The 26,001-nt window shown below is 41.6% G+C and overlaps 1 protein-coding gene and 1 long non-coding RNA gene across 6 annotated transcripts in view; one reads left to right on the top strand and one right to left on the bottom strand.

The window, feature by feature from the left end:
* Positions 1-681: 681 nt before the first annotated feature.
* Positions 682-2,770, bottom strand: LOC116450360. The gene is made up of 2 exons (XR_004242770.1): positions 2,639-2,770; positions 682-981 (listed from the first exon to the last, which is right to left on the bottom strand). It is a non-coding gene; the product is annotated as an uncharacterized LOC116450360 (long non-coding RNA).
* A 410-nt stretch (positions 2,771-3,180) lies between these two features.
* Positions 3,181-26,001, top strand: part of ARNT2 (aryl hydrocarbon receptor nuclear translocator 2) — a 98,890-nt gene continuing 76,069 nt past the window's right edge. For 2 of the 5 annotated variants that reach the window (XM_032122784.1, XM_032122781.1), the window contains exon 1: positions 3,181-3,314. In XM_032122784.1, the coding sequence (XP_031978675.1) occupies positions 3,284-3,314 (31 nt within the window). In that variant the 5' untranslated portion in view covers positions 3,181-3,283. Of the gene's footprint in view, positions 3,315-21,934; positions 22,075-26,001 lie in introns of those variants that run through there. The other 3 variants (XM_032122783.1, XM_032122780.1, XM_032122782.1) reach the window with 2 other exon arrangements.

Raw genomic sequence — 26,001 nt, 5'->3', positions numbered from 1 at the left:
TTTACTTTCCCGTTGCTACACATGATGTCAACACTTGTTTGTAATTTTATTAAAAAGGTGACGTGCCCGCCTGTTGTGACACAGGAACAGTGAAACGTTTGCATATTGCTATCTTGCATATCCATCATATTTTGTGCTTGGTATTGATACAGCCCTCTTTAATCTCTCTGCAAGTACCAGGGTAGAGTCTAGCGCTGTCCCTGCTTTTGTTGTGAGGAGCCCCATTCCACAGGAATTAGGCTTTCAAGGTACGTAGCTCAGCACGAACTTAACAAAACATGAATTCATTCAGTAACTAAATTGATTTCCTGCTTTACTGTGTACGTGTTTCTTAAATTACAGTGCAAGTAAAACACGGAGCGTGCACTTTCTCCATAGCTAGAAAACAATTTTAAGAGCAGCGATGGTTTCTCTCTCCAGTTGCCAGTGTTATGGATCTCCCCACAGATCTGGAAAGGCTCAGGACGAGATAGCAAGGAAGTAGTGTATTTCAGATAAACAGGGAATAATTCCATTAATTTATGGATTGTTTCAGGGGTTCTGAAAGAATCTGCTAATACTGGCTTTTAAGATAGAGAAGATGGGGAGGAGAGAAAATCAATTCATTTCTCAATCTATTTAAGCGAACAAAGAATTGCGTGTGAAACCGAACAGAGCGAGTCAACAAAGCTGACACCAAACAAAAAAAGGAAAGCAGCTTTATTTTGCATAATTGTGTCTGAATCACAGAAGGTTTGACAGAACCTGTTCTATTCTAAGCCCCAAGGTCTTATTTAGGCAGAACACAGTATGAAATACATTGTAATGTGCTTTTTCTGGGCTAATCTAACATCTCACGGGATACCACACAAGGGGACAGCACAGGCACTTGAGTGGTTTTGTTGGTTTATATTCAGTCTTTGCAGGACTCATTCCATCCGTTGAAAGCTATGATAGTGCACCGTCGTATCTCTCAGGGTTTTTGGGGTGGCTTCCTTATCTCTAAAATAGGAACGAAATAAGAAATATTAGTGCTTTTCTGGTAAGGGAGAGATAAAGTTTAACCTCTGAACACTTGTAAAGGTCTTTGGAGGACACTTCAGAAGTGCCTAATGCTATAAATTCTGGTTTTAGAAGGTATTTTACAATCATTATAGTATTAGGAGCTTGATCTTTTAACCTTTATGCATGTATCTCACCTACATAATGGAAGCTCATGGAAAAGCTTTCATGACCAGCATTACCTGGGCAATCTGAACACCAGACTTTGCAGAAACTTAAAGGAATTGAGCTATGACTCTGCAGCAGGGTCAGTCCAAATGTTGCCTTCCTCATAAAATGTGAGGGTCTAGAAAAACTGTGACCAAGATTCCCTCAAATTACGATGTTTTATCTGAACAGAAACAAGTTGCATTTACAAAACTGCTGATATTAACAGTCTAATATTAGCAGGGTAAATGCCTTGAGATAAGAATTAAGATTGCCTGCTGAGCATCCAAAACTCGACAGCATCAGCAGGCACTAAAGCAGTAAGATGCTTAGAAAAACAGCTCCACATCTGATAGGGAAAAGCACAATAAATCAAAGATAAAGTAAACTTTCTAGATAACCAGGGGCGTTTAGTGCCGTTCTGATTAACTCCTCTACAGGAAATGAGTAAACACAGCCTCCATGCTTTCCCCGTCTTTCTGCCAATTTACATCTTAATGGATAAACTGGTTCAGGTTACTCATTTGGCAAAGCAAGGGATTGATTTGCAACTTTTCATTTTGACTGCTCCCATCAACTTCTGCAGGGCTGTTCAGAGCAACTGAGCATAGCCATGGGCAGGCATTTAAAGATTAACAGGACTTTGCAGCATTCCAGGGGGATGACAAAGCCATCAAAATTCATTATTTTTTTTCCAGTATTTCACACACATTACACGTGACTGCTGCAGTTATCACACCAGTGGCTTTTCAGAAATCTTACAGTTTAATTCTGGGAGTTTTTTTCCCCTCGAAGACCTGAGCTATGAGATTATGAGAAAAATCTCCCATTTCATTGAAAGCGTAATTTTTGTCCTTGTGTTTGTGATCCAAAGCCTTGAAATGTGAGCTGAGTTACAAAGGATCAACTGTTTGATTGCAATTGATAGTGTGAGAGCAAGCGCACTGTGAGCCAAACGAAGGTTTTCAGAGGAATATGATACCATTCATATACTCCACCTGGAAGGGCACAGAATGTCTGAATTCCTGGATACTTCTGTACACTTGGTAAGTGTGAACTCATGGGGCTCCATCCCCCTTCCACCTCCCAAAATACATTATCACCTTAGGGGAGAAGGGATGTCATTGCCTCGGAACACCACGGATGGCGGTAACATTGTTCTACAGCTCCCCTTCGGCATCCCCTCAGCTCTGGGTGGTGGTGACCTGCCCCACAATCTCCCCCCTCGGTTTAGGGGGCAGCTGGCAGCATCCCAACCTTTCCCCTCAGTGCCGGAGGTCACGGACAGTACCCCAATCTTCTCCCTCAATCTAAGGTCCCCCTCGGTGCCGGAGGTCAAGGACAGCACCCCAATCTTCTCCCTCAATCTAAGGTCCCCCTCGGTGCCGGAGGTCACGGACAGCACCCCAATCTTCTCCCTCAATCTAAGGGTGATACACAGCATCCCAACCTTCCCCCTCAGTGCCGGAGGTCACGGACAGCACCCCAATGTTCTCCCTCAATTTAAGGGTGACACACAGCATCCCAACCTTCCCCCTCAGTGCCGGAGGTCACGGACAGCACCCCAATCTTCTCCCTCAATCTAAGGTCCCCCTCAGTGCCGGAGGTCACGGACAGCACCCATTCCCCCGCTGCTTTCGGGAGCGTCGGGCCGCACCCACCCAGGGCGCCGCGCCCCCACCGCCCGCGGGCCGCGCCGGCTGCCCCTGCCTCAGGGAAGTTCGCGCCCCGGGGCCGCGGGTTCGAGCCCCGACGGGGGCGGCCGCTCCGGGGCCGTGTCGGGAGCCGCTCCCGCCGGTTCTTGCGGGGGGTCCCGGGCGGGCAGCGGCGGCCGCGGGCCCAGCGCACATGTGCGGCCGCCCGGCACATGCTCACTGAGCGCGGCGCATGAGCAGAGGCGGCGCGGGGCCATCGGACATCTTGGGCACGGAGCGGGCAGCGCCGCCGGTCCCGGGGCGGGAGCAGCCGCCGCCCCCGCGCCGCCCGGCCCGCCCGCCCTGGCTCCAGCTGCCTGCCCCCTCCCGCGCCTCCCCCGGGCTGCTCTGAGCATCCCTCCGCCCCTCTTGCATTTGTCTTAATCCTTCTCAGAGACAAGATGGCAACGCCGGCGGCGGTAAACCCTCCCGGTGAGTAGCTGCCGTCTCGCCCCAAGTGGCCCCGCCGCACAACACGCCCCCGCCGCCGCTCCCCCCGCCCGGCCCGGCCCGGCGCAGTCCCCGCAGCCCCGGGGCGGTCCCGCCGCTCCTCCCGCCGCCCCCGCGGGGCCACGGGCCGGGCAGAGCCGGGCCAGCATAGCCGGGAGCCCGTGGGGCTTCCTCGGGACACGCCGCCCTTGTCGCCCCGGCTGCCGGCGCTGGGTGCAGCCCTGCAGAAATGAAGAGTTGTGCATAAGCATTCGCGGGCATAGGGCAGGAGAGCAGCGGGGACGGGCAGTGCGGAGCCGTGCCTGCCCTGGGCATGAGTAGGAACATTGGCTTTCCCTGCCTCTGCGTTTGTCAGCGTTATTGTCGGCTCGTGAAGCCAGGACAGGGTGTTGAAACTGACCAAGGGCACCTCGGCATGTGCCCTGTGTCTGTTTGCTTTCCAAAGGATGCAGTAAGTATTTGCTGTTAGTACTAGAGTAATTGACAAAAGAAACTTACAAACATTTTCCCATTGAAATTTTCTTGAGGGAATGCGTTCACCGACGTTGTGTTACGTGTCTGTGAGATGCAACATCTGTTTTCATTAGTGCGTGATGGAATAAAGTGAGTTTGGATGAAAGGACAGAGTGGTATTTTGGAGAGGTATTGGGTCAACTTGTTGTGGATCAACAAGTATCTGACACTAAAAATAAGTGGAACAACAGATCTTACACTGGGCTCGATGCTAAGGAAGTATATTGCTATTAAAGGTCAATTCCAGTTTTACTTGTTTTAATATGTGCTTGCATTGTGTCATTTTTTATTGTGGAGTCAGATTGAGTTCTGACAATTAAAGGCTTATTTGAGTAAATGCCAATTAACGTTTAAAGCTTGTTCATTAGATTAAATCCTGCTGTAGTTGGTAGTGTAGTTGTCATGCTGAAAGTAAATATTATGATATAAACAATGAATTTGGTTCAGTAGGCGCCAATACAGTGAGCAGAAACTGATATTTGTCAGTCAGATTAAGTTTTAATATCAGAATTCTACATATTAAATGAAAATAAATATTTAATGGAAGGTTATTAAATTAATATTATTTAGCTTTCAGGGTGCCATGTTGTGCACCGTAGCAGAGAGTTTCACTGTGTGCACTCACAGCTACAATCAGTTTTGCAGACAGAGGAGGATACAAACAACATTTTTGACTTGGGTTTGGTTTGCCGTTCTCCCATCTGCTCTCCAAGTTACACACTGAAGGAACGGCCCTGTCCGCTTAGAGGTCAGTGCTGAAACTGCTGAGTTACAGCAGAGCCCAGTGCCCCTTTTGCACCAACCTTTTCCACTTTCTGTACCCACCTGCCTGCAGCTGAAGCCACAAAAAGATGTGGTTGCAGGAGGTACGGCATGCACGGACTGCTCCTGCCTCTGAGTAGGGCTTCACCACTGTTCTCCTGTGACCGCTTCGTGAATTGAGGGAGTGTAATGGGGTCATTGAGGAAACATAAAAAAAGGGAAAGAAGAGCCAAGCGTGTTGTCTGTGTGCATCTCTGTGCATGTGACACGGTGAAAGTTGACTTGCAGTGTGGTCCTCAAACTCTCTGAAGCACAGATTGCCGGTCCGTGGAAGGATGAGGAGACGTGTTGGTTTCCTGAAGTGAACCAAGATCACCTTCTGCAAGGCTGAGGTTACAGAGCATCATTCTGCTCCCTGTCTGGGCGGTTGGAGCGGCTCTGAGCTGAATGACAAACTCGCTGCCTGTTAATGATCCTCCCACGTTTTCCATGCGTGAGCGTTGTTGTCAGACACCAGGGGCGAAGTCGAAGTGGGGAGCTGTGAGGAAAGGGGACCCTCGATCTGTAGCATAATGCTGCCTCTGCTCTACCACGGACAGCAGAAGATAGAGCTGTGTGAAATACCTTGACTTGTACTGTGGCTTTTTAAAATCATAATTTGTTGCTGTTCTTATTTTTTTTTTTTCCAGTAGCTGCAAAGCAATGCAGAGAAACCAGTCAAAATCTGTAGTGCAATGATTTTAATCCTGTTGTTTTCTCTTGGGGACAGATCCTCAGCTGGAGTAACATGAAAGTAGCCCTATTAGTACTGGTGAAGCTGTGCCACCTTGCACCAGTTGACTTTCTGATCTGCAATGTTAGGGGAGCACAATAGAGAGATTAACTTATTAAGCATCTTTAATGATGATTAGAAATTACAATATGATTAAATTTTTATTAAGCAATTGTCTGGGGTTCTAATAACAGTTGGTAATTTAGGCAGGACATTAACTTGCATCTACCACAATACAAATACATGTGGTTTTATTCATATTCTAGATAGTGGAATGGGGATTAGCAGAGAGAGAGAAAAGCTGGGTGTTCTCTAACCATGTGAAGGTCTTTCAGTGTGGGATCTCCTGCTACAGAACCATGCACTGCTCCATGGCAGCATCTTCTCTCTTGTGTTAGATGCAGATTTATCTGTTTTCCCGCTGATCTCTTTTTAACGGAGAGTTTGGGTTAGGGAAGTTCACAGGAGTGGGGGCAGTTTGCATCCGTACCCGTCTGAAGCTCACAGGAACTGCAGTGTCAGGGACCAAATCTGTGGTGTGGGTAAGGCCACCTCTGTGGGTTTCCTGGGCTGTGTTAGATCTACGCTGATGGTTCTTTTTGGTGAAGGTGTTTGTGCATAGCTGCAGCTGGACATCACCCTGACACAGTGAGGGGCTGTGTGGGCTAAGCTGCTTCCTCTTCCTGCACGCTCAGCCTTGGGAGCGGGTCTGGTTAGGAGCACTTTGTTGGCTTCTCGTACTCTGGATGACGAACTGGAGTGCGAAACACAATACAGGTGTGTGGGAAGCTCATCTGCATTGGCACAAAGCATCACAGTTAATTTATTTCCTCCTGCAATAAGATTGGCATATTAAATGGGATTTAAGAACAAAAAAACTGTGGAGGTGTAGCAAGCATTTCGTAAATTACTGCTTGCAGCAGAGTAACTTAGTGCCACATCTGTTTTAAATGTATTATTTTTGGAATGCAAACTTTGTCCGTAACTGTTGCTACTCTGGGTTCAGTTTTTACTTAACCTGAGTGTGATCCATGGAGTGGTGATTCTTGTATTAACCAGAGTGGGATGAAAACATAAAGCTCTTAATGAGTTTAGGAATTTTTTTTTCCTGAGTCATTACCTGGTTTTGGGTGAGGAGTTCCGGTCTGACCCAACTTTCTGTTGTGGTCAGGTGATGCGAAATGAATTGTTGGCATCCTTTCAGTTCTTCCCAGTGAGATACCCCTAGATGGAAAGTAGTACACACAGCTGTATTGCCAAAATGGCACGAACTCATAAGTCAAGTATCATGAGATTTTGGAGTTTATCTGGAGTTCCTTTAGAGACAAGATCCCATCGGATGCATTTTTGGCTATGTTTTAAGATTTTATGAATCCTTAGGGTTGTATTTTTATATTTAATTGAAAAAAAAAAAGAAAAGGTAACTGACTTGTTCATGTAATCTCTGAAGCTCCTTTTAGAGATTTCTGTTTAAGCAGAGAGCCCAAAATACAAAGGTATGGGGAGCAACATGTCCTCAAAAGGGCATCTGCTAGAAATGTGTAGAGAGAGGTGGTGTGACACGAGAGAAAGGAGTTGCTGGGGCTTAGGACGTTACTACTGCAACCACAGCAGCTCATGAGGGATACTTTCAGCCTGTGGCTAATCCAAGATAAAAAAAGCCTGGTGTTTTAACTTGAAGAAAGGTTATTAAATAAGCTCTCTTTACTTTCACTTTGTAATGAGTTAACAGCAAATTTTCCATCCTATTTGTGAAGACTTGCAACTCAGCCCTGCATCTGGGCTCTTGGTTTAGGCAAGTGCAGTGGGTTCTGGGAGGTGGTTTTGGTTTTTATGTGTTTGTTTGGCTTGGGAGTTAAGTGGAGATAAATCATTCTCCTACTTGAACTAGATATTCTGAGAACCAAATAATTTGTTACCCATTCTTACATTTGGGCTGAAGTTACTAAGGTATTAAGTGCTGTGGAAGAATTTTTTTGATGCTGCTCAGTCCATATTCCCGAAAGGAACTGGCTTTCTGACAATCTGGCCATTCTTTTCTTTAGATTTCATCAAGCTTTGAAATTGGTGATTTTAAAAAAAGAATCTACTTCAATGTTTCAGATTTCAGAATTGTTCAACTCAAAGCCCAAAAGTTGTGTTTTATTGCTGCTGCTCTGCCCTTCATTACAATACAGGCTATCCAGTAAACTAAAAAATCAATTTAACAGCATCCTGGGGAGTAAATGGAGTGTTGTAGTGATGGAGGTTATAATGAGCTCTGATGTTTCTGGTATGCAAAAAAGTAGTCATCATTCTAAGATAAAGTTAAAAAAAAAAAGGTTTCAAAATTAGAACACTCATTAGCTAATGGGAGGTGTATATTGCAGATCTTTTTCTTCTTGTGTTTTCATAGCTCTTGTACTGCAGAATTGGTCCTTAATTCAGTCAAACTGTGGTATGAGATGCCAATGCCTCTTGAATTCTGTGATTATTTTTTGTCCTTCAGGACTGTGTACTGAGCAGTAATCGGCATTGAAAAAGTGTCATTTTTATATTTCTAATGTATAGGTATAGGGCATACAAAAGATTTCGTCTCTTCTTTCACAAAATAGTTGTTTAAAATTTGCATATGTAGCTTGTGGTTAGTTCCAAGTATTTTTTTTCAATAGAATGATGTTTCCCCATGCCTCTAATAAAAACGCAAAACAAAAGAGATATTGCTGATTTCTGTAATACCATATGGTGTTGCTGATATTTCTTAGCAGTAAGGAAAATTGCAATAGAGATTAGGTAGAAAAGAAAAAAAATAGCCTTTTCAAAATAGTCAAGGCAAAATAACCCTGTTGATGTAGTGATTATTGTTATTAAGAGGACAGAAATGGGGCTGTCATTATGAAGATGTATTCACAGATTATGCTTAAATGGTTGTGAAGATCAGATATGTGTGTCGTTCAGAGTAATTTTGGGGGGCTTACTGCTTCATAACTGACAAGCAGGAATGGAAAATATGTTAATTCAGTGCTACCTGCAGAAATTACAATGTTATTAAAATTTGCAGTAGAAAAGAGAAAGAGGGGTCTTGAGTTTAAGAGATGGGAATTTAGATCGCGGCTCTTGTAGATCTCTGGCAGATTTTCCAGTCTATCTATAGCAAAGTGTCTTTGGCTGGCCAGCAGTACTTAGAGATGGATGAATCAGCTCAGGATGAGCTGTTCTGTCTCGACAGCTCTGGGGAGGGCAGAGATGCTGCCCTGGGTGCAGGTAGCAGATAGCAACCCAAGCTACTTCTCTGACTGTAGGGGTGTGCTCAATAAAGGTTGTGTGAGAAAGAAATCTGCGGAGTCAGAGGTGCTCCTTCACCATTCTGTAACTTATTTCATGCAAAACATCACATTTTCTGGACGGCACGGGCTAAAAATGTGACATTCCAGAAATCGTGGGTGGATGCTTGCTCTACAAACCATTGGTACAGTTTACTTCTTGCTAACAGTGTTTTCTTTGTTCAGCTCTAAAGCATTTCCTGTCACCCCATCTGCATCAATCATTCTGTCAAGTGAGGAAAGGAAAAATTCTATGAGGCTGCATTTGTACATTTTATTTACCTTCTGATTATAACCCAAGTGTGATAGGTGCACATTGTTATTAAAGAAAAAACTTTAAAAAAAATCATTCATCGTCTTCTATTGTTTCAAATAAAAATCCCCGTGAAAATTAATAGATTGAGTAAACCCCCATGGACCATGCACTTTTTGTCTGTTCCAGGACGACTACTTTGTCACAAAACGTTACAGGATTTTGGCAAGATCTGTCCTTTAATGTGCAGAAATTACATGGTTTGAAAATGCAGGATGAAATGGGGAATGACAATTTTTTAGCAAGGGCTGATTCAGAGTTTATTTTGGATAGTCAGAATTTCAAATGGATCTCAGTTTTATTGTTTACATGGATTACTGGCCATAGTCATGCGATGTGTAATGAATTAGAAGCTGTTTTCAAGATAGATGTAATTTCCTTTTTTTTGTACCCAAAGCACGCTGGTTTTCCTTGAGCAAAGCCATCTGCACAGGGAGAAAGAGAAATCCTTTGTTTTGGATACTCTACATACTGATGAATGTTTCTAAACTTTCTGCTTCCTCTCTCTTTTTTGTCAGCGTTTGTTTCCATTGTGCCTATCTTTATAATTTCTATCCCATGGTTTCAATCCTGCTTTTCACACCTAGGTGCCTCTACCTTTCTCACAACTCCTGTAACTACTGTTTTTTCTCTGTGGAGCTGTGCTGAGCTTTGTGTTGACTTCTCAGTTAGTGGTGTTGAAATGTAAATGAATCCTGGCATTGTGCTGGTGCTACTCCCAAGTCTTTCAACAGCTTATAAATTCAGATTCCTTTCTGTAGGGAGCATCTGAAGTCCCCCTTAGAGGAAAGTGGTACTTTCTCTGTTAGGAGTAGCAACTGTGCTGCCTTCCCTGCAGCCCAGCAGGTACTGTGAGGTGTAATCAGCTGGGTCAATTTAGGAGCCTCTGTTAACTTGCATCTGCCCTGGATGTGTATGTGTTGCTGTTGTGTTCAAGTACAGCTCATAGTATTCATTTCAAATGCCTGGATCTGGGCTGCTGCAGGTTTTTCTCATCTGAATGTCAACTGCATGTGACAAGCAGAATAATATAAAATAATTGTAATTTTTTCTCTAATCAAGCAAAAGGGGTGTTGAATTGTTTAATTACTGGCTTTGCCAGCATGCAGATGGAAAGGCTTTTCAGGTAAGTTGCTCATACAAAATGCCTAAAATGGATAGTAATTAACAACTGGCTCTTCATTGGTATGTTGATTATGCTGCCATTTGTCCTGGTGCCTGTCGTTCTTTAAATGTTCAGTTACACTGAACTGAAGCGTTCACTTCCTGGCAAATGCAGAATGTATCAGAACAGTTTGACTCTCAGATATATGCAAATATTTTATGGGAAGAGGCATGCCAGTAAATCACTGAGCTGCAAAGAACAAAAACACTGCATATTTGTATTCCTCAGAGGTAAAAGCAAAACCTGTTTCTGAGGAACCTGCAGGCCTGATTTTGAAAAATGGTCTTTAATACTTTCCCAGTACTAATCCAGAACACAATTCTATCCAAGTAGGTAATTTTAGGAACTTGTTACTGCTGGCTCTTTCTATAGTGAAGGTAGCTGGACATCTGGGTGCTGTTAAATGCCCTTGAAATGCATATATTTTAAAATTGTATTGCCTGTAATATCTGTAATATTGGATGGAAAATTCATACTGAGCTGGAAATGCTTTTAAAACTTGGGATAGAACCGATTATTTTGAATGCAAGAAGAGTTAAAAGTAACTTCTTATGAATAGATCACAGCAGTAGTCTCAGATCTTATTCAATTTACTGTCTAATTCTTTTGAGAACATTGTCTCCTGTTTCCTGGACTGTGCTTTGCAGAGTGCGTCCCCAATCTCCACATAACTACTGCAGTAAGTAAAAACAGGCTGCACCTGGTGTGCCTGCAAGTCACTCAGTAACATCCTGAAGAAGGACAGGCTGCTAAAGTTATGTGGCAAGTTTGCTGTGACCAGCGTGTGAGAATGAGGCTGGTATTTCAATTTGCTGAGCTTGTGCCATATGGAGGGTGGTTAATCAGCCCAACACACAGTGACCCCTCAACACGTAGCAGAAGTCAGCTCCTGAAATGAGGTGCTGATTGTTAACAGTAGCCGTGGGAAGTGGATTATAGCTGTAAAATTAGCTATTAAAACGCACTAGCTGCTGTGTGTCACTGCCCTCTGCATCATGTTTCATCCTTTCATGGACAAAAACTTGTATTGCTGTTTGTACTGCAGGGCCATGGATGAGCTGGGTTTCTGTTGTGTTGTGTCCAGTGAAGTTACTAGCCAAGTTCCTAGCTCAATTTTGAGCCCAGCTTTAAATACTGAAAGTAGTGCTAGCTAGAAAAGCTGAGTTTGAAATGCTGAGTTCTTGTGTTCCCAGTCACTGAGAGGTGGCTCATTTAGCATCAGTCTGTGGAGGTTGCCCTTTGAGAAGGTTTGGGAAAAATGTGGTTGGTCTGTTGTCTACTCCTGTGAGTCATGTTCATGTCATAGTATATAGGGACACCAATGTTTTCCTTGGTTTTCAATTATTCTTTTTTTTAAAGCATCTATAAGAGATACCCTGGCCATGTGCATATAGATGTCTCATCCTGGGAATGTTTTGCTCTTTCTCTAATAAGTAGTGGTTTGACCAGTAGAAAGTAAGGCTGCATAATAAAAACTTTTCTTTATTTTAATGAGAGTTTCAGTGTAGGAATATAATGGCAAATTATTGAAGCTATGTAAAGATTTCAGTGTTTCAGAGATAAGAGCTCCTCTGCTAATTTTTGTTATGTTTTCATCTAAAATAGGCAATATTTCTGGTTTATGGAAAAAAGAGAAAGAAAGTAACTTTATTTTGCTGTGCAATCAGGTTTGTTGGAGCAGTCATTGCAGTATGTTTTTGCTTACCAGTGAAGGTTTGAAATATGCATTTTCATTGTTGAAATTAAAGTAAATGAGCCATCACTAAGAAAAGCACAGGAGGGTTTCCAGACTCTCTAATGAGGACTGGAAAATAAGAATACTTTCTAACTGCATCACCAGCAAAGGGGACAGTGGACTGCTGGAATTAAGAATGTCTTAAGTGAACATAACAAGCTTCCCCAAATGCAGCGTGTGGAGGCGTGCAGAATCCAAATTTCCCAGTTTTCCAAACCAAGTCCGTAAAAATGTGTAATGCCTCTGTATATTCCCTGACATCTATGGGTTAGGGTCGATCCAAGTGAAACTATTTCTCTGGAACTGGATGCTCACTAAGAACAAAATGTTCTAGATCAGACTACATGGAACCCCTATCAAAAATAGCCCATTACAGACACTTTAAGTATAACATTTCCATTGTGGATACTTACAGAATAAGACAGCAGTGGGGAATTTTCTTCCTTCTTTGTTGTTGATGATCACTGTGAGGTACTTGGGTGTATATGTGTCTTTGGGCTCCTTATAGTTTATGCATACTTGAGGCTTGGTTCTTGAATGATCACAGATGTTGGGTTGTTTTTCTTCTAAATAAAACCCGAGTGTTCCTGGACTTTCTGTACTCTCTGATCTCTTCCTGATACACTCAGTGAACATGTGCCTTTCTGAGATGTATTAGTCTTTTGCTTAAATATATCTTGATACTCTTTCACTCTTCAGACGAGCTAATATTATATGTTTCCAAACCATTTCCTGACTCAATACTTAATCATACTTTGTTTTAGTGGTGTCCTCCTTCTGCTTCAGAACTCTTTGGTTCTGAGTTGTAAATGGGACTGAGGCTTATAATGGTCTTTAATGTTTTAATGAAAGCTACCAGTCTCAATATCTTTGCTCTCCAAAGTGTTCTCTTTTGTCACTTGTGTTTCTCCCTCCAGGTTCCATGCATGTTTTAAAAAAAGGAGGCACGTAAATAATGTAAATAATGTTTGAGGTTAGGCAGCTATAGGATGGCACTGTAAAATGAAGTCCTAGTGCTGGTGTACAATAGCTGAATTAAAAGGTGTGTGGTTTTACTTGTTGGCATTGTGGTTGAGTAGTATCAGCTGGAGATGTGTGAGTGGGTGGAAAGAACAGTAACGTGAAGTTCATGCTGAATTATGTTTTGCTGGAGGAAAGCTATTCATTAGTCTCATAGCTGGCACATGCCTCTTTATTCCTTCTCTAAAGTAGTATCTGACGACTTTGATGAAAAGGTTGATATGACATTAAGGAATTGGTTCTGCCTCATCTACTGATGTGCAAAAGCCTTTCTGCCCTTGGCAGAACTGAGACACAGGCAGCATGCCAATCCTCACTTTGCTCTAGGAAGGGCATGCATGTGGTAAATGGTTCAGGGTTGGAGGAGCCTTGGCTCCATCTCTGAGTGTTACGTGTGGAGGTTAATGATGTTGTATCCGAGTTTGGCTCCGGAGTTCGTTGTGTCTCCACCTACGCCCCTCTCTTGGTTTTTCAAGATGGTCCTAAGGACAAAATACTCTTTCGTCATTGCTGAATTTAAAATGAACGTGGTAATTATGAATAAGAATTTCAGAGACCAGTAAATTGTCGCTGTGCAGGAAAATTCCTGGCTGTTGCATGCTGGCTGCATATTTCTCGTGTATCCCTGGCTGTCTCATGTCTGAGAATTGACCAGGGCAGGAAGGCAGCCTCGTGGTACAGGCATTGGACAGGGTTCACGTTTACTACAGGCTTTCTACTGAATCTCTGACAAATAACATTCACATGCCATAACTAAGTCGTCTGAATTTTGTTTTTATTTATCTTAGCACCAGTTTGCAAACCCTGTTTATAAGCCTGCTTAATTTGAGATACTTTTCTCATACGTATCTTTTGTAAAAATGGCATATTTGTAAGAGAGTGTAAAATGCCTATGCTGGAACAAGAAGAGAATGTGTTTCATTGTGATGTACTAATTGATAATATTTTATTAATAGACTTTTATTGCAACCATGTTGATGTTGGATTAGCAAAAAATTTTTCTCCCTTTGGGAAGAAACAGAGACAAAAGGAAAATATACAGCTCCTTTCTCTCTGGAAACAGGAGTTATTATTTATTCTGAGCACATGAATAACCATTAATTTCTATTTTCTTTACAGAGTAGGTAGGATATTTGGATAATGTGCTTTTTAAGTGTCTTGGCAGAATATACACGATAGATAGTTATTTCAGTGCTGAACTAGCAACAATCCACCTGGCTTTAAAGTATTAGTATGGGTTTTACAACTTATGTCTTGCTGTCTTACGGTTGCTTTTGGTGCTTAAATTTGCCTTTAAAAATGTGTTAGTTCATTCTCATCCAGTTACAGTTTCTATTAAGATTGAGAACAAAATGTACATTGCTTCATGCAGCAAAGAGATGATCAGACTATATGAAAAACACAGTTACACTAAGTGAAAATTATGAGGTACTTTTCAAGTGTTCATTGTGCATTTGCAAGTTAAATTTAAAAAGCAGGAAAATGTATCATATGTGGGTATTTGATTAGTGGGTTAACTCAAACTGCTCTTTAAATCAAATCAATGAGCTGTCCCTGGAAGTAAATACATTCTCAGCAACCAAATCGTGATTCTTTCTAATGTTGAAGTATAATGATAAAATATTTGTAGTGATTTCTTGGTAAATGCATGTGGCTGCCACTGGTTGTTTGCTTTGTTGCGTAGAGTCCCTGTAGTAGCTGGAACCTGATTGCCAAGTTTGGAATTCAGACTAATCTTGTGTGTCCTGTGTACTTGCCTGTGCTGCTCTTCAGTCAGCAAATAGCAAAGCTAAAACCTTACTTTGGTCAATATTTACAGACAAACAATCAGCTTGTTTTTTGACAAACATCCAGTTTGTTTACAGTGAGGTTTTTTTCAGTATCATTCTTCACTTCTGCCTTTGATATATCCACAGAACTGTCTGTATGCTTTTGGGAACAAGTGGCTTGTAATGGCTGTCAAATCATGTTTAATATGAATATGGGGACATAGAAGAATAATGCTTTGTTGTTGTTGTATGCTTTTTTGTTGTTGTTGTTTGATAGTTCACTGGTAGAACATCCAGCAAATCTTGTATTCTGTAATTCTGAAAAAGCAAGTAAGAGTATCGCCATTACAGCTGATCATGTCAGAAAATCTAGCACAGCCTACCTGGAAACAGCATTTTCTCTCTTTAAAAACTGGTAATTTTTAAAAGCAAAGCATGAGATTCAGTTTTATGAGATATGTTCAGGAAGTAGCTCTGGGAAGAAGTTAAGCAGAAAAACAAGTGTTCCAAAAATTCGTGACAAATTCTTGGGAGTGTAGTAAACCTAAAGTAACACTAAGGAATATTCTTCAGTAGAGCTTAGTAGTATTCTGTATTTTCTACATGCCCATGAAGGTTTCCCTTATGCCATAACATTGGGGTGTGCCATTTGGAACATTTGTGGGAACAAAAAATTCTAGAAAGTAACAACAACAGCAGCAAATAACAGTTACCTTTGAGCACCCAAAAGCTTGTGAACTTCTAGTATTTATTTTTTAATTTGCAGACATGAAAGATATAATCTTTGAAATGACCTAAAAGGCAGAATGTTCGAAAAATATTTAGTGAAGTGAAGGGGCAGTGAAAAGTAGAAAAATCACTGAGACCTTTATTTGAAATGTTGGGGCTTTTTTGCTTGCAGAAAAAATCCAGGGTTTGAGAAACTCATCTGCAAAGAAGAGGGTAACTGCTGATGTGGGTTGGTATATCAGATTAGTTAAGACATGGGAAGATGTTCTGAATGTTGTCCTTGTTGGGAGGTTAAACTGAACACATCCACATTGGTGACAGGTGGGAAGACTGGTGCACTCTTTTCAAGTGGCTTTTCAAGGTGCAGTTCAATTTGAATCTGGAATTTTCTTATCCACAGCCCTCTTCCATGGTCTGAAGGCTGGACTACAGTATTTCATCCACCAGGTGTGGAGTTTGGAGCAGGAATGGCTGGGTTGCACGAGCAGTCTGTTCACTTCTACAGTCCATTTCAGTCATATTTTTTGATCCTTCTTGCTACTATGGGAAAGTGAGGTTGGCTGTTTTCTTCAATCTTCAGAGGAGAAAAAACAAAAGAAGTTTCAATCAGAAAATCTCCTTAGACTTATTGGAATTTCAGACAGGCATAAAATGAACTGAATATTTACAATGCTCAGGCTCAGCCTGGGTCTTTGAAATGGAGTTAAGTGTGGTTTTTTCCCCCTGCAGTTTTTAGGCAGAGAATGTTGTATTAGAAATCATGAGAAAAGGAAAAAGTATTAAACCACTTTTTAGAATGTATTTTTGATGAATGCTGATATTATTTTTAAGGTGTTTCACATTAAAATTCTTATTCTTAGTAATGAATTGGGGTGTGAAAACACCTGAAAGGCCAATTAATTATCATAACATCAAATAAGCATCATTTGCTTGTTGATCAAGCAGAACTGAAGTCATTAGTGCTATCAATAGAATGCTGTTTAATGAAAACAATAGCATTCTGATTACCCAACAGTGCCCAAGGACACTGTAAATTTACTGATAATTAAGTATTTGGTAATGCAAGTTGCTGTTCTGAATGAAATTTAAAATTAACATACCCTTCTGAGGCACACTTAAAAATCTTTGTAATAAATAATAAAGGCATTTGAAGGACACAAGTCAGTAATTTTCAATGAATAATTTGAATCAGAGTGGTCCACGTTTTACATCTTTGTACTTGGACTGTGTTGTTCCCGAGCTTTCTGCAGCTGATGGGGAGTAAATATCTTGGGCTGTGTGGGAACACCACAAAGACCTCAGGTCTGTGACCCCAGCGTGGTCAGTGGCTTGCAGGGCAGCTCGTGGGCCACTGCCAGAGCAGTGCTGGGTTTGGTGTGATGGAGTTTGACAGTGGCCACTTCCTTGGAAAACGGATGTACAAATCCTTCATGGTCTTCCTTGCCAGCCCCTTGGTGACTTGGCTCAATAAAGTGACTGTAGAGAAGATTCCTCCTGGTGATTGCCCCGGGCTCTGTTGTAGTGGGCAGGTCAGGGGCAGGATAACACTTCTGCTTTGGTCTGGCTCCGTGGATTTTCAAATGTCTGCATTTGGGATAAACTACTTGTATAACTGCTTGCACCTGTGAACCTAGACAGTGCTTTCTCAATGAAAGTGTGGTATAAGAATGTTTTTATGAAACGATTATATGAGGGGACCAAGAATTTATTAATTCACATGAATATTTCTGCTCATTATTTAAGAAGTATCTTGTCAAATTTCTTCGGATGTGAACCAGAAGTTATAGTCATAAATACTGCCTCGCATGCTCATGAAATCTGATAGCTGATTTCTCCTGTAATTAACAGAAAATATGGACAAGCGATGTTGGCAATGACTTTCTGTGCATTTCTGGGTAGAGGAAAAAATGAAATAGTTGAGAGAAGACACTGGGTTTGTGAGAAAGCTAGGCTTCCCCTGATCTGCATTTAGTTAAAATCCATTTTGGTGAATGTTCTAGACAGATTTATTACCAATTAGCTTTATTTCTTTGCCTTTATACAGCTATTGACTATGTTTTATGTAGTTGATAGGAGTTTAGAGTGCTGTCATCTTGTTATGATGTAAACTCTGGAGTATTGATCTCAGTGGAATTTTTTTCTTATGTATACCATTGCAAGTATTTTAATAGCGGCTTCAAAATAATTTCCACAAATTGGCAGTTGAACTTGTACATGAACGAAATAGATTTGTGATCAAGCACTGAAACTGCTTGAAATCTCAACCAGCTTCTATTGCTGGAAAATAAGTGCTAGATAGGTAGTAAGAAGCCAGACTACTTGCTAGAAGATTGCAGAAATGTTATTTTAAAAGAAATAGTTTGAAGATGGATGAACAAAAATGAAACCTCAAATGGTGACACAGTGCAGATAAACTATTGAGCAGTTACTGTCACTGTTATTTCTTTATCGTAAAACAGTTACATAGGAATTTCTAAAAGGAAATTTGCTTGCAAATGTATTTTGATGATTATAGAAGAGGGAAAGGAAACAAGATGAATTTAGGAAAGAACAAGTAGCAGTGATGGTATAAAACTATAATTGGTGATCTAGAGCAAGGGCATACAATGGAAAATGCTTGATTTCATTGTTAATGAAATAAAGTAAGAGCGGTAATTGGCTAATTTCCTTTCTTTCTTACCTTTATAGAAGAAACACCCTTAAGAAATGCCATGTCTGCTGCTCCTGATGTAAAAACATGCTGTCTTGTCCTGAAAGTAAAATTTTTTGAGCCCAGCATATCTTTTTTAGCACTGACCAAAAGCAAGTGCTTGAAGGAGTATAAAAATCAGAATAAGCATGTGTGGTGCTTCCCCTGGCTACTGTCCCACCCTCCAGCCATGTGTGACTCAGAGGTTTCCTGAGCCAGGCATGATGTTTGATTTATAGAGCTCAGTGAATTTCTTTTCCACAGTTTTGGATAGGCTCTGCATAGAACCCATATAGTTTTTTGGCATCCACAGTTGCCCATTGCAGGGAGTTTGGGGCATCCAGAGATAGTTGTGATTGGTCTGGAAAGCTTGGCAAAAGCACTAAAGGTGTGGGAAGGTAAGAAAGGTGAGAAGGGGGAAGTGGTGGGATAGTGTGACAGTGGCTGAAGCAGTTTGACATTGCCTTTGAGGAGTGGACTGGCTTGGGGTGACTCCCAAGAGGGGACAAGCAATGCAGTGGGAGGAGGAATCCAGGCTTAACTCTTCTGGTTTTTATATATATATATATATATATATATGTCTATATAGTCATGAGGGTGGCCAGCAAGAGACTTGATGGTCTGCAAGGCAGGAAATGAGAAGTGTTTGGATGAGAGGGCTTTTCTTTCTGTGTAGACAGAAGTCCTGATCTCAATAAATCTTAAGAATGTAGAGGCAGATATGACAAAACTCATCCATAACTGAAATCACAGCAAAGCTGATAGTATGGCCATGAGGGTTATTTTTTTTTAACTTGCAGTTGCCATCTGGGTAACTCTCAGTTTGTTCTCTTTGCTTATTTACTGAGAAACAAATTTTACCAGGCCCTTTTAACAATTAGTGGTAATCCTGTGGAGAGGGCCATGTGCAGGTGTTTTCCCTAATTCAGGATTATTGTGCCTGGCTTTAGTGTAGCTTTAGCTGGTCTTGGAGCTTTCACTTTACCTCCTAATGTTTTACTGGATGAAATACAGCAAGTGTTCTGTTTTAAAAAGGGAAAAAATTGTCCTGTACATAAATTTCTAATTGAATGCCTACCAAAACAAGCTAAATGGAACAGACTTGTTAAATGAAGAATTAATGGACTGAGCATGATCTGTGTCTGAGAAACTTAAAAGAAAGTCATTGGAGTTTATTATTTTTTCCTGGTGCTTGTTTGCCCAGGCTGGGCGTGTGCTTGCACAGTTTTTGTGAGTTCATCAATGGGTCAGCTGTGGGCAGTTGTACGTAACAGAACAGCCATATATGCTATTTGCTGGGTCTGATGCTAAGTAAAAAGTATGGAAAATAACATTGAATGTTACCTTCTGTTTCTTGCACATAACTTGTAATTATGCAGTTACTTTTGGCAAATATGAAATGTCAGAGAAGGAGGGAGAATCACCATTCTTTTCAAATGGAAATGATGCACAGTTTGGGGAGCCTTGTTTTTTTGGTGATTTGCTTAGTGCTTTTGCCACATGTCAGTAATGTCAGCCAAAATGATGTCAATAAAACCAGGGCAAATTAATGCAGAGACAATTATGTGTGGAATTACATTGTATGAGTGCATTATCATGTATATAATGGCCAAAGACCAGGTAGGGTCACATTCAGACACCTTAAATGGTCCTGCTGCTGTTGTCTGCTGTTTTACTGTGACCCTTCACGTAAGCTAAGCACCCGCCTCTCTTCTTTTAATAATGTTTACATCAATCCTGAAACAGCCTTTCAAAGTCAGATTTTCATCCTCTCTGTAAACTGGCCTTTTACAGTAGCTGCCCTACTTCCCTGCCCGATTTGCATGTGCACTTTCCCACTTGTGACTATTTATACCTGAGACATTTGCCAAGTGTTGGAGGCTCAGGTTGTGTTTTCAGCATGAGTCTACCCCAGGTCCTTGGATTTGCTTCTGGCTCACTCCTTCATGCACTTCCAGACTTCGCATGTGAGAAGTACTTTTCTTCTAATGTGTCAATCCATCATAATCATGGTGGAGACCTGGGTACTCTTCTGCTTGAGCTAAAGCCCCCACATCTGCAGTGGGAAAGATTATCAAATTTTAGGGGTAGGCTTAGGTTCAGGTCAGTTTTCACGTTCATTCTTCAGTGCAGATACAAGCCTTGTTTTAATTCTGAGAGGGTTTGTTGTTTTCCAAGACTAGAGACATGCTTTCAGAACAGGAGCCGTTAAGGCTTCTTTTTTAACCTTTGCTCTCTGTTTTGAATTTCAGCAACCTCTTTTGAGGGAAATGGTCATAGTTTGGCAGGACTTGTCAGCTGTTGGATGTATTGGCTTATTGAAGAGTACAAGAAATAGTTCACCTCAGTCAGAGGCTGAATAGGTCAAGAAGAGATAATAAGGAATTAGGAATAAGAAGTGGAAAAATAGCCAGGGAAAAATGCAGAGGCATAGTTTCCATGCCATTTGTCAGGAAGATGGGAGGAATGAAGAAGCAGCTACCCTTTCCCTTCTTCCCAGCCTAACTTTAAGTAGCAAAGTGCATTTTTTGTCTGTGCTCCAGGTTTAATTTTTAGTCTATAACATTCTGTGCAGTCGGTGCAGAGATGTGACTCCAGGTCTTCTTCTGGATTGTGCTGAAGAGCATTCTGAGTTTATTCAGTTGTATATGGGCTGTGTTGGTCATTTTGGCAGTGAATATCCACATCCTTCCCTTACTCCATGATGTCTCTGGAAATTTTTGTACCTTGACCACAGGGTAGGTATGGATAAATGGAATTACCGATATGACTGGAATGAATAAGGTGATTAACATGAAAATTGGAAATAAACATAAGAAGTACTGTCAAAAAACCATTCAAAATCATGTAGTAATGTATGAAATAATTTTTCGTTTTACAAATCATAAGACTGATGTTTCCACAGTGGGGTTTTTGGGTACTGTGATTTCTGCATGGCATGTCTAATTTTGGATGCTTCAGAGGATTGGATCCTGGTTTTCAGCACTGACTTCTCATCCTGCAGTGATTGGTCTCACCTTGTCCCTCAAGCTGAGCACTTGTGGCAAGAATTCCCCTAAAGTAGACCAAAACTCTCTTTTGTCACAGTTTACTTCCAATTCAGTGTCTGCATCCCACCTTCTTTTGCACATCCAGGTGGTGGTGTTGAACTATGGGGCACGCAGAAAGGTCTGGATTGCGGTGAGATCCCAGGGCATCCCACATGCATGGCCTGTGTGAACACAACATTCAAGTGTGGAGGCACCATAGAGGATTTCACTTCTTTGACTTCGAAACCTGCTCTTCAGTTTCCTGATGGGGCATGTGATAGATACCACTGACTCTGGCATCTCCTCCAGAGTCACAGCAGAGAAGGCAGGGAGCAAGGTAACTGGATTTGGCCTCTGGAACACCAGTTAGGCCACTCTCTTAAATGCTTGGTCTCCATCCCTGCTGAACAGACCGTGCCCCCTCAACTGAGCAGCTCAATCACATCATCTCCACCCCCCCTTCAAGTGTGCTTAACATTCACCTGTGATGCAGACAGAGGGTAAAGCTCTGATTTTCATTTTAAAAAAGAGAACGTTTCTCTAGTAACTGCTCACCATATGCCCTAATTTATCTTCAGGATTACGGGTGGAGACACCCCAAAGCACAGGGCATTGTGGTGGAGGGGAAAGTTTTTAGTTAATTAGGATTTTTATATTATTCCTGTCTTAGTAGCTCTTTCCAGAACCTAAATGGTTAAAGTAGAAAATGTTAGTAATTTTGCTGCAAATAAATTGATCAGTATGCAAGACGGTTGTCACCGGCTGAATCATGGTCCACAGTTAAGGTAAACAGATCTGTGATGACATTTTCTGAGCAGAATACCAATGCTGCTACATTTCTTCCCAGAGGTTTCTGACTCTTCTTATATGCGGATAAAATTTCTCTCCAAGAAGGTTTTGTTTGCAGGAAAGAAATAGCATCTTTGTAAGAGTCTTCCTTAAAGGTGGGATTTCTTATGTTTTGTGGTTTCTTTGTAATCGTAATTCTGTCGAGAGCATGGAAAGGAATGTTTTTGCTTTTCTGCATATCCTCTCTGTACAGTAGATGTTTTTGATGTGGAGTCTATTTAAAGTGTCTGGCAAAGGAATGCAAGTAAAACAGTATTAACAGAGTTATCAGGAACAATGAAAATGTGGGGTTTTTATATTGAGAGTGAGCTCTGTTTTATCATCTCCGTAGTTAACACGTAAAAGCAATGACTAAATATACAGCTAGATTTTTAGCATTAGTGTTTCTGTGAAATATTTTTGACTACATGATGGCTTTGTATTTTTGTTGGCATATCTAAAGTAAGAGCTATGATATATTCTTAAATGTCTCTGCGCTAGGCAGAAAATCCCCCTTGCAACTGACTGCAATCAAAACCATTTAACTGAGATGCATCTAACTCCCGTATGACTTCAGGGTAATGAAAAATACAGTTTCTAAAGAAGTTTTTGAAATCTGCTTTCTTAGAATATTTAAAAGAACATTTTGAAATCACTGTGTACGATGCTGTTGATGGGATTGGGCATCTTCATAATTCTGTGTTTAGCCTTAGATTCACATTTACTTGGAAGTGATTGACATCTCAATCGTTCTATGGATTAGTGGCTGGAAATCTGTCACATTTGTATTGATAAAAGTAGAATTTCCTCTCGTTTAGTCAAATGCTGGTATCTGACTTTAATCCTGTTTATTACAGTAGGTGCTGAAGGATAAAAGAGCCCTGTGGAGAGCATGCTCAGTGGTACCTGACATGGAATAGCAAACCTGGAATTGATCCTTACAGTTAATGTCAGGGATTCAAAGTCTCTGGGAGTTGGCAAAAACATTTCTCCAGTAGACTTTGGGTTTTTAACCTGGCCCTGTCTGTGTCTGCTGTATTTAGGTGAGGGGAATATAGCTCGAGTGGCTGAAAATAGTGTAGTTAACAGGACTTTTTGTCAGAAAGTCTTGTCATGCACAGCATCTGGTTGTATTTCAAAGCTTCCCAGCAGGATGCATGGATGTGGTTTGTGGAGAGGAGCAGAGCAGGGGCCACCATCTCCAGGGCTGTGTGATGCTCCCTGTGAGGATACCTGGCCCAAGAGCTGCCCTTCTCTGGGGGGTACCTCAGCAAGTCCCAAATTTGTGTCAGAAACAAGATAGAGCTGCATTTCAGGCAGCAGATCTGGGGTGGGGCTCGGGATTTAAAGTTTGGGCTTAAGAGCTGTGGTTTAATGATTCCCTGCCATAAAAGAGAAGTCCAGGTTCATGCTGGCATGCTGCACTTTTTAGTAATTCTGCCTTGATCTGGGTTCTCATGCAGTTTCATGGTATCCTTGTGCAGCATTTAGCTTGCTCTTTGTGCTTTGCTTTGTGAAGCAGCTATATCTTTTGCAGATCTATGTAACAGCTTGAGATGAACGTCGATTTTTGGGGCATAAATCCCTCTATTTTATCCCAGTATTGTCAATGTACGTTTGCAGATTGTCTTTTATTTCAGAAACATCAGTGAATATTTTGGGGTTGACCTACATGTGGCACTGAAGTAAAGTGTAATGCCCAAACTTGGAACGTTCAGCAATGAGATTAAGTCTGGGCAGAAATGGAGGGACTAATTCTGCTTTTACATTGAGCACTAACATGGTTCTGGGTTAGTGTAGCTCCTCAGGGATCCCCAAGATGAACATAAATGTTAGTGGCAGGATCTGGCCTGCTTGCAGACATGACAGTGATAAGACAGGAGCTGTTAAGTGTTGTCCAGCTGGACGAATGTTCACTAAAGATTGCAAGTCTTGTCCTGGGTTTTGTTCCCATAACATTTCTGTGTTCTTTGGCAGATCTCTAGGAACTTTGTAACCTCCAGATGAAATACTGCATGCATCTTTTTCAGCAAAAAAAAAAGAATTTCTATTTGACACTGAGGAACACCTTTTAAAGATTTTAAAGAAATTTGTTCAGAACGTTGCCTTGATGGTTACAGATGATTTTCATGAATGTTCAGCCTGACCTTGTTTTATTTCTTGAGAATTATACCCTTATGTTGGTGTTTTAATTTTGGGTAAAGTAAGCAACACTAGTTTTATTTTCATTGGCAGAAGGGAAGTCCTCTCTTTGAACATTCAATCTCAGAAAGAGCCCAGCTTGTTTCGCAACACTTGTTGCTGCTGAAACACTTCTGTGAACATCAGTGTTAACATGTATCTTGGATGTGGGTTTAGTTCTGCATTTCGCATGCCTGAAAACACGATCTTTATAATTGTTGACCCAGCATGTCTTTTTTTTTTTTTTTTTTTTTAAATATATCTGTAACCAATTTGACGCTGCAGGTCTGTGCTTCCATATGATTTTATGCTCCAACGGAGTAACTGGGACTGCCCTAAATTTATGTAACTATACAGAATTGTGGGCTGCTCTCAAGACTTTTCATGTTATTTTTTTTCTTTTGGTCTGTATCTGATGTATGCTGCTTTTTGTTTTGTTTATGCTAATAGGCTCCCTGGAATGCCTCTCTAGCACAGTATTTCTATCTGAGACTCCAGTTTATGAGTGTTGTTTTTCTTCTTTCTCTTGTTTTCTTTCCAGAGCACACACAGACAGGTAACTTCACAGATGCTTAGTCAGAGAAGCAGCTGATTGTTCCATCAGATTTTGCTTTTGGCTTCTCACCAGGCATATTTTATAGATGTAAAAATATCATCAAGATCTGCTTCTTTTTTTGATATTCTCATGAATGAGTAGAGAGGAACATAATTTGGGAAGCAGTTCGGTTTCATTCCTTCGTCTTTCCAGATGTTCTTGCGGCCTTCAGCTTGTGTAAGTCTTTACAGCCACAATCTATTGCTTACATTTCTGCACAGCCATACAACTTGGATAGGGCTCCTGACACCCAGCTGGCTGCAGCTGAGCACTGAGGTCACTTTGTCATCTCTGAAGTCCTCCTGTAGTGCTCTGGTGTCACTGTTGGCCCACCAGGATAGTGTGTGAGGAGCTCTGCTGCTGCCCTGGCTGGGGTGGGTCAGCTTCAGGGTGTTCGTGCTCCATGGTGCTGTTGCCCTTGGAGTTGTTTCCTTTGCTGTGTGGCCTCAAAGAGACCAAAGCCTCTTGGTTTCTCCATCTGCAGATCTCGTATTTCTGTAGTGTGAGGAGAGAGAGCCTGGAAAGCTGATTGCTTTTCTCAGCAGTGTTTGTCCACCCTTGAGCACCTCACGAGAGCTGCAATAGCTCACAGAACGGTGGTGTCCCTGGCATGGGAAGCTCTGAAATGGAAGGGTACATTGGGTGTCTTACACACTGATCTGAGTGCAGGTCTGTCACAGCTTCACCACACTGCTGCATAATGGAGAGTCTTGTGATTGGAAGGGCCTGAACCTTTCCTCCCTCTTAGATGAGCTTTCATGTGGGTGAGTGTCGGTGCATCCCCTGATTAAATTTTGTTTTCTTCTTGTGCTCATAGCTTGGAAATGGAAATTTTTGAAGACCCCCTTTTAGAGCAGTCAGCACAATGAGCTTGATTTCATTCTCCCAGGACTGTGAAGACGTATCTGAAGGCTGATTTGTCTAAGAAGTCCCTTTCTGTATTGCACTGTTTTGGATGTGCCATTCTATAGAATCCAGATATCTACACAGTAATTCTTTAGCTTATACCCTGTTACACAGATGATTTGTTTGTTGTAAAATGCCTCTGGTTTGGCCATTCCTTTAACCCTTTTTTTTCCCCCCTTCTAAAAAATACACAGTTCTGTTTGTCCTTCCTGCTTGAATCTTGCCTAGCTGCCCTTGCTTCTTATATCTGCATACAAGGAAGGCTGAATGTAAGTGCAGAAAAACAACTCCTTCTGCCTGTCCACAACCACCTAAATTGGACAATGATCAAAGCTATCTGTCTGGGTCTCCCTGACTTGTC

The sequence above is a fragment of the Corvus moneduloides genome, chromosome 13, assembly GCF_009650955.1.
Source record: "Corvus moneduloides isolate bCorMon1 chromosome 13, bCorMon1.pri, whole genome shotgun sequence".
Taxonomy (NCBI): domain Eukaryota; kingdom Metazoa; phylum Chordata; class Aves; order Passeriformes; family Corvidae; genus Corvus; species Corvus moneduloides.
Note: the sequence above shows the minus strand (reverse complement) of the source record. Positions and strands in the feature narration are given on the sequence as shown.